Raw genomic sequence first — 8,113 nt, forward strand, 5'->3', positions numbered from 1 at the left:
GCCATCGACCTCCATAGTATTTTTTTCCTACTATATGGAAGTCAATTTTCTGTCAACTGTTTCATTACCAATATTTTAAACAAAATATCTTTATTTGTGTTCAACAGAAGAAAGAAACTCATATGGTTTGGAACAACTTGAGGGTGAGTGATGTCATTAGGGTTAATATACTGAAACTGCACCTCTTGAAACTACTTACTCGCACACACACTTGGAAAAGTATTACAGTAGTACTAGTGGGGTTTTTTTTGGACAAGAATAACAGAAATACCATGTTTTTGTGTGTGAATGCATGATGTATATGCATATGGTAATTATTCAAGCATATCTTACCTTTTGTACAAAGGAGTTTGCAAATTTGCATATTTGATTGTGACCGACAAATAGTGCATAGTATTAAATATTTCTTAATCATTTTATTTCCAGCTGTAAATTAGATGTTGAGTCCCAGATTTTCAATGTGGTCTCAGACTTTTGCACAGCTCAAAGTATTGTATTGTATTGTATTATTATCTCACACAATCACTGTACCATGATTCTGCCACATGGGAATGCATAACCATGGCATTTAAATAGTGAAGAATAGTGAAGGCTACAGCTGTTGGGTTAACTATCATTCATGAATCAGAAGCTGTTCCAGCTGTCTAGTAATGCATGTGAGAGTCCACCCCCTTCTCAGTGGACTCCTTATCAACACTCACTCTTTGACTACACAGATTCTTGCACAATCAGCAGTTCTTTAAATATATAACACTCAAGTCACGGCAGAGACGATCTCTTCAGCCACTGCGCGTTAATACACATCTCGCCACGACTGTCAACATTCAACCATCCACCATGGCCACCGCACAGCCGATCTTCTCACAGGGAGAAAACTGCAAACAAGTGTGGCATGACGCTAGTGCTGACTACAATGCAGCCGACACACACCTGGAGATCATGGGCAAACCCGTTATGGAGCGCTGGGAAACTCCATACATGCACTCTCTTGCAACAGTTGCTGCATCTAAAGGTAATTTCCTATTAAATTCTTGATTCAGCTGAAACAACAACAACATTATCCAGTCAATGCGTGTTATGTTTTTGTTTTCAATTAAAAATGACTTAATTGCAATATTATATTTAACATCACACAGATGTGATCTGATATGATCTGTCGAAAACTTAAAAACTTTTGAAACAAGACGTGTTTTCAATAACTCAATAACAGAGAATTCTACTATGGCGAAGGGAATCCGATTCTTGAACGAATCCTTCAGTTGAGTCGAATCTTTTTAACAAACCAGTTTAGACGATTCGTTCGTGAATCGGTCTCTAAGCGGCTGCGCGGTGGCCATGGTGCAAGTCAAAAACTCACCAAAGGATTAAACAGTATTTATTTGTCCCAGAAAGTCCGAATATGCACATAATATGGTATGCAGACAGGAATCACTACGTCAATAAAGTGATTGTACCCGCAGTATTTATGAAACAGTTGAGAACACCGCACGATGTGTTTGAGAGAACCGATTCCGAAAACGAGTCTTCCCCTCACTACTATGGCGAAGAATTAGCTTATGAATATTAATTTTGAAATGCTGACGTTGCTTCTTAACCTTCCTGGAGCCCCCAGTGGCCTTACTTAATTAATATTCATCACCTACGCCTTCATCACATTGCCAGATAGAAATAGTACGTGAACAACGTTCACGTTGTATTCGTGAGATAAGAATGCGTTATCTGTGTGAATGTGACACAAACACGTGCTTGTGTCACGACGACAGGTGCAAAACTTCCCCACGCAGAATGTAGAGGTAAAATACTCATAGGCGGAGTTTGGGGGGGGCTAGGGGGGGCACTGCCCCCCCAGACCAGAGCCAATTAATGCCTGCCTTGTGCTTTGAAAAAAAAAAAAAAAATACTGTATTCATATTTTCTCATTTTATTTGTCTTATCTTATCATTTTTGCGGGTATAATGAGTAAGTTAAGGCTAAATTATTTTTAATTACTGTATTGAAAAAGAAGCTAATTTTCTCACGACTGGCGGATCTCAAAGTATCGCGGTAAGTGAGGAATTTCCTGTGTGTTTTTCGCGTACAGACACGTCCGTTCACATGGATCCCCAAAAAGGACTAAAACCGCTGTATTATTCATGCCAGGCCGACTCTCCATGAGAGGATAAAGAACAGGCTGCGGTTGACGATGGGAGCAGCCAGGTTTTCTTCTCTTGCGATCCTTCACATCGAAAGCGACATTACGGCCAAGCTCTCACCTGAGACCATTATCGACGCAGGACGCAAAAAACCGAAAATTACTGTTGCACTAGTCTGAGCAATATCTAGGTCTGTAAGTTTTATTTCTCTGCCAAATAACTGCTTAAGATGGAGAAAAACTCAACACACTGCTTTCAATATGCTGTTCAATATGTTTCAAAAGTGGAGAGTAGGCTATGTGACCGTTAATTTTTCCCGTGTCTCAATGTTTTAAATGTTTCATGAAATGGCTACAACAAAATGCGAAATAACTTTTTTTTTTTTAATCGCTCTCATTGCCACAATTGTGTTTCAAACGTGGAGAGTAGGCTATTGTGTGACTGTTCATTTTTCCCGTGTCTCAAAATGTTTTAAATGTTTCATGAAGTACAATAAAATGCGAAATATAACTTTAATCACTCTCATTGCCACAATGTGTTTTGAAAAAAGGAAAGAAAAGAAAAACTAAAAATCTTTTTGTTTTGGTTGAAGATAATATTTTAACAGTGCAAAAGTGGTCCACATTTCATTTATCCTAATTGTGTCCGAACGACAATGATTGCTACATGAATGAATGAATGAATGCTACAATGATTTTTTTTTTTTTGCCCCCCCTGGCTCGAATGTCAAACTCCGCCTATGAAAATACTACTAAAAAGTTGACAGTTAAGTCTGAATTTGATTAAGATTTTCTCACTTGGCTTAACCACGCCACGAGACGGCGTGTATGGCTGCATTCAATTGCAGTGCATTGCATTTTGCCTGAATATATTCACTTACATGCATGAAGTTATTCCAGGCTACTACGTTTCATGACAATAATGTATGTTCATATTTATACAGAGCACGTGTCACATCAATGGATCACAAATTTAATTTCTAGAAATGCCATTCATTTGAGAAGGGCTGGTCATTAGTGTCCTCTACTTTGCTCATGTCTATTTTTAATCTTCCCTGAAATATCACCTCCTGCAACTCCAGGGGCAGGACCTTTCCCATGACCACCACTCTGTCATTAATATCTGGCATAGTACGATTTGTGTGTAAATCTTACTATGCTAGATATGAATGAGAAATATATACCGGTACGTAATAATATAGCCTAATGTAATATACTGTATATGAACCAAGCATGAATCAAAATGAATGAATGTTTATTGGCTTACATAAGTCAGACTTTCACAGTAAATATTCCATGACAAATATCCATTTTATAACATGATGCACAATATCCACTTAATGGACAAAAGGCGGTTGTAGTGAGGAGCAATAAACTATTAATAAGAAATCATAAGCATTATCAACGTGTCTCCTCTTGCTTGGGAATGCAGGTGGAAGGGTGCTTGAGATCGGCTTTGGAATGGCCATAGCAGCCACTAAAGTGGAGTCCTTCCCCATTGAGGAGCATTGGATCGTTGAGTGTAATGATGGTGTATTCCAGAGGCTACAGGAATGGGCCAAGAGTCAGCCACATAAAGTAAAGCAAAACACATCCATGTCGGATATTTGTAAATTGTGTTGGGCTATTACATGTTACGAAGCAATTGATGACTTATTAAACTGGTTTTACTTGCATAGATTGTTCCTCTGAAAGGCCTGTGGGAAGAGGTTGTGCCAACCCTACCTGACAATCATTTTGATGGTAAAATTATTTTAATATTTACTATAATGTAATCAAAATATCTTTTTAAGGATTGTTAAAGGGATACTCCACTTTTTTTGGAAATAGCCTCATTTTACAACTCCCCCAGAGTTAAACTGTTGAGTTTTACCGTTTTTGAATCCATTCAGCCGATCTCCGATTCTGGCGGTACCACTTTTAGCATAGCTTAGCATACATCATTGAAGTGGACAAGACCATTAGCATTTCTAAAAAAAAAATTACCAAAGTGTTTCGATATTTTTCCTATTTAAAACTTGCCATATCAGCCTAGAAAATCGCAACTTTACATTTTCAGTCGGTCTTAGTGCACGATGTAACTACAGAAGAGTCAAGTTTTAAATAGGAAAAATATAAAAACTCTTTGGTAATTTTTTTTTTAGAAATGCTAATGGTCTTGTCCACTTCAATGATGTATGCTAAGCTATGCTAAAAGTGGTACCGCCAGAATCGGAGATCGGCTGAATGGATTCAAAAACGGTAAAACTAAACAGTTTAACTCTGGGGGAGTTGTAAAATGAGGCTATTTCCAAAAAAAGTGGAGTATCCCTTTAAAATTGGTTGTTAGTTCAAAGGCAGTGGAAAGTGTTGTTTACCTTCCCATGACTGCACATTAAAAATAAGAAAATATACACTACCGCTCAAAAGTTTCGGTACAGTACGATTTTTTTTCTTAAGAGAAAATTATACTATAATCTATAAGGATGCATTAAATTGATCAAATGTGGCAGTAAATACATGTATAATGTTACAAAAGATTTCTATTTCAAATAAATGCTGTTATTTTGAACTTTCTGTTCATCAAAAAATCCTGAAAAAAATGATCAGTTTTCCCACAAAAATATTAAGCAACACAACTGTTTTCAACATTGACAATAATGATAATAGATGTTTATTGAGCACCAAATCAGCATCTTATGATTTCTGAAGACTGTCACATGATCAGGAATAAATTACATTTTCAAATATATTGAAATAGAAACAAGTTATTTACTCCTAATATAGTTATGTTGTTTTCAATTAAAAATATATATACAGGCTTGGTGAGCATAAGACATTTAAGTAACACTTTACAATAAGGTTCATTAGTTAACATTAGTTAAAGCATTAACTAACAATGAGCAATACTGTATTTGTTATTAATAAAAAAATCCAGCTGTTCGTTGTTTGTTCATGTTAGTTTACAATGCATTAACTAATGTTAATACGATTTTACTAAAGTATTAGTATATGTTGAAATTAACAAAGATTAATAAATGCTGTTTAAGTTCAGTTCATTATTAGTTCATGCTAACTAATGCAGTTAACTAATGTTAACTAATGAACCTTATTGTAAAGTGTTACCGACACTTCTTTAAAAAAAAACTTTTGAACGGTATTGTAAATTTGATCTAATAATATTCTGTATGTAATATATTCAATTACAAAGAAATACATACTTAGAACAAATGTGTAGGCTATTTATGAGTATTATATTAAGTGGCAATTAAGAAAGTTATGCCAAATCTGCATATATTTGCCTTCCAATCACAGGTATTCTTTATGACACGTATCCTTTGTCAGAGGAGACGTGGCACACACATCAGTTCAACTTCATCAAGGTTTGTGGATGGTTTAATTTGGTGTTAACTGTCAGGGATCACACTCCATTATGTTGACTGAACCGTGTTCTCAGGGTCATGCTAACAGACTGCTGAAGCCCGGCGGTGTGCTCACATACTGTAATCTCACTTCCTGGGGTGATCTGCTGAAAAACAAATATAATGACATCGACAAAATGTTCCAAGTGAGTAACTTTTTATAACTGCAATTATATCCATCCCATTGTGCTCTGGTCTTATGATGCACTTTTCTTTAAGGAGACACAAGTTCCCCATCTGCTGGAAGCAGGATTTAAGAAGGAGAAGATCAGCACCACATTGATGGACATCAGTCCTCCCAGTGAATGCAAATACTACTCCTTTAAGAAGATGATCACACCCACTATTATTAAAGAATAAGAAAACAAACCGCATTTAAATCATTTTATTGTTAATTTTCTCTGAAACTCATTTAATTTATCTACAAGGGTGAATATTGTATTAAAATCTCAAAATTACTAGAAAAATGTTTTTATAAATGACCATGCATAGTTGTGCCATTCAACAACAGTTTTTTTTCCCATTGTACTGCTCGAAAATAAACACTACATAATTTACATATTGTTAGCTGTTGTGCTTCATATACTAGATTTAATAAGGCGCTGACTGTTGTGAATGTACACTCACCTAAAGGATTAATAGGAACACCTCTTCAATTTCTCATTAATGCAATTATCTAATCAACCAATCACATGGCAGTTGCTTCAGTGCATTTAGGGGTGTGGTCCTGGTCAAGACAATCTCCTGAACTCCAAACTGAATGTCAGAATGGGAAAGAAAGGTGATTTAAGCAATTTTGAGCGTGGCATGGTTGTTGGTGCCAGACGGGCCGGTCTGAGTATTTCACACTCTGCTCAGTTACTGGGATTTTCACGCACAACCATTTCTAGGGTTTAAAAAGAATGGTATGAAAAGGGAAAAACATCCAGTATGCGGCAGTCCTGTGGGCGAAAATGCCTTGTTGATGCTAGAGGTCAGAGGAGAATGGGCCGACTGATTCAAGCTGATAGAAGAGCAACTTTGACTGAAATAACCACTCGTTACAACCGAGGTATGCAGCAAAGCATTTGTGAAGACACAACACGCACAACCTTGAGGCGGATGGGCTACAACAGCAGAAGACCCCACCGGGTACCACTCATCTCCACTACAAATAGGAAAAAGAGGCTACAATTTGCAAGAGCTCACCAAAATTGGACAGTTGAAGACTGGAAAATGTTGCCTGGTCTGATGAGTCTCGATTTCTGTTGAGACATTCAGATGGTAGAGTCAGAAATTGGCGTAGACAGAATGAGAACATGGATCCATCATGCCTTGTTACCGCTGTGCAGGCTGGTGGTGGTGGTGTAATGGTGTGGGGGATGTTTTCTTGGCACACTTTAGGCCCCTTAGTGCCAATTGGGCATCGTTTAAATGCCATGGCCTACCTGAGCATCGTTTCTGACCATGTCCATCCCTTTATGGCCACCATGTACCCATCCTCTGATGGCTACTTCCAGCAGGATAATGCACCATGTCACAAAGCTCGAATCATTTCAAATTGGTTTCTTGAACATGACAATGAGTTCACTGTACTAAAATGGCCCCCCACAGTCACCAGATCTCAACCCAATAGAGCATCTTTGGGATGTGGTGGAACGGGAGCTTCGTGCCCTGGATATGCATCCCACAAATCTCCATCAACTGCAAGATGCTATCCTATCAATATGGGCCCACATTTCTAAAGAATGCTTTCAGCACCTTGTTGAATTAATGCCACGTAGAATTAAGGCAGTTCTGAAGGCGAAAGGGGGTCAAACACAGTATTAGTATGGTGTTCCTAATAATCCTTTAGGTGAGTGTATTCACTGATAAAGCGACCGCAGAGCCTTCAGCTGCAGTCCTCTTAAACTTTTTTGCCTAAGTCAGCTGTTCAATTTGGATTTTGCAGACACTTTATTTATCATTGGGGAATTCACTTTTTTTCAGGTATTGTACCCGTGCCCTGAAGGGTCCAAGAGTTTGTGTTTTGTTCGAAAAAGTCATGGCATTTGTCAAGATTACAACAGGAATTTAGGGGTTAAGCAGATTGAATCACGTTTTCACAGCACAACACATTTATAGATTAGAAATTAAGCAGTTATTAAAGGGATAGATCACCCAAAAATGTATGAGTTTCTCTCTTCTGCTGAACACAAAAGATATATTATTGGTATTTAAACAGTTGCGGGTCCCCACTGACTTCCATAGTAGAAAAAAAACTGCTTGGTTACCCACATTCTTCAAAGTATCGTCTTCTGTGATCAGCAGAATTTACATTTTTAGGTAATCTGTCCCTTTAAAAGTGATTTTCCTCTGTACTGTTTTTGGAAATTTTAACCCCTGAAGAGCCTAAAGAACTGCTGCTTTTGAGAGTGCATCAGTCTCCTTGAGAAGAAGATATGCCAGCAAACGCATTTCTCTTATGGTTTACTAAAACAATTTAAAAAAAACACGGTAAAAACTTTAATCAAACATTTTGAAATGTTGCTTTAGTAAATAACTGAAAAAAGTACTAAAATTACTAAGTGAAAAAAAAATAAAAATGAAAATGACCAAAGCA

At 37.3% G+C, this 8,113-nt stretch overlaps 1 protein-coding gene across 1 annotated transcript; it reads left to right on the forward strand.

The window, feature by feature from the left end:
* The first annotated feature begins 730 nt into the window (after positions 1 to 730).
* On the forward strand, positions 731 to 6,089 carry gamt (guanidinoacetate N-methyltransferase). Its single transcript, XM_056266526.1, has 6 exons — positions 731 to 1,012; positions 3,564 to 3,709; positions 3,811 to 3,874; positions 5,426 to 5,493; positions 5,568 to 5,678; positions 5,752 to 6,089. Exons 1-6 carry the CDS (start codon positions 838 to 840, stop codon positions 5,890 to 5,892), a joined length of 705 nt encoding a protein of 234 aa, XP_056122501.1. The 5' UTR covers positions 731 to 837; the 3' UTR covers positions 5,893 to 6,089.
* The last annotated feature ends 2,024 nt before the right edge of the window (positions 6,090 to 8,113 follow it).

This window comes from Rhinichthys klamathensis, unplaced genomic scaffold (genome assembly GCF_029890125.1).
Source record: "Rhinichthys klamathensis goyatoka isolate OS25496 unplaced genomic scaffold, OSU_Roscu_1.1 h1tg000249l_1, whole genome shotgun sequence".
In the NCBI taxonomy this organism is placed as follows: domain Eukaryota; kingdom Metazoa; phylum Chordata; class Actinopteri; order Cypriniformes; family Leuciscidae; genus Rhinichthys; species Rhinichthys klamathensis.

Bases quoted from the DNA above. Each gene is read 5' to 3' on its own strand.
- gamt (XM_056266526.1), top strand. From the start codon at position 838: ATGGCCACCGCACAGCCGATCTTCTCACAGGGAGAAAACTGCAAACAA. The intron at 1,013-3,563 runs GTAATTTCCTAT...TTGGGAATGCAG, and splicing joins AACAGTTGCTGCATCTAAAG to GTGGAAGGGTGCTTGAGATC. The intron at 5,679-5,751 runs GTGAGTAACTTT...CTTTTCTTTAAG, and splicing joins ACATCGACAAAATGTTCCAA to GAGACACAAGTTCCCCATCT.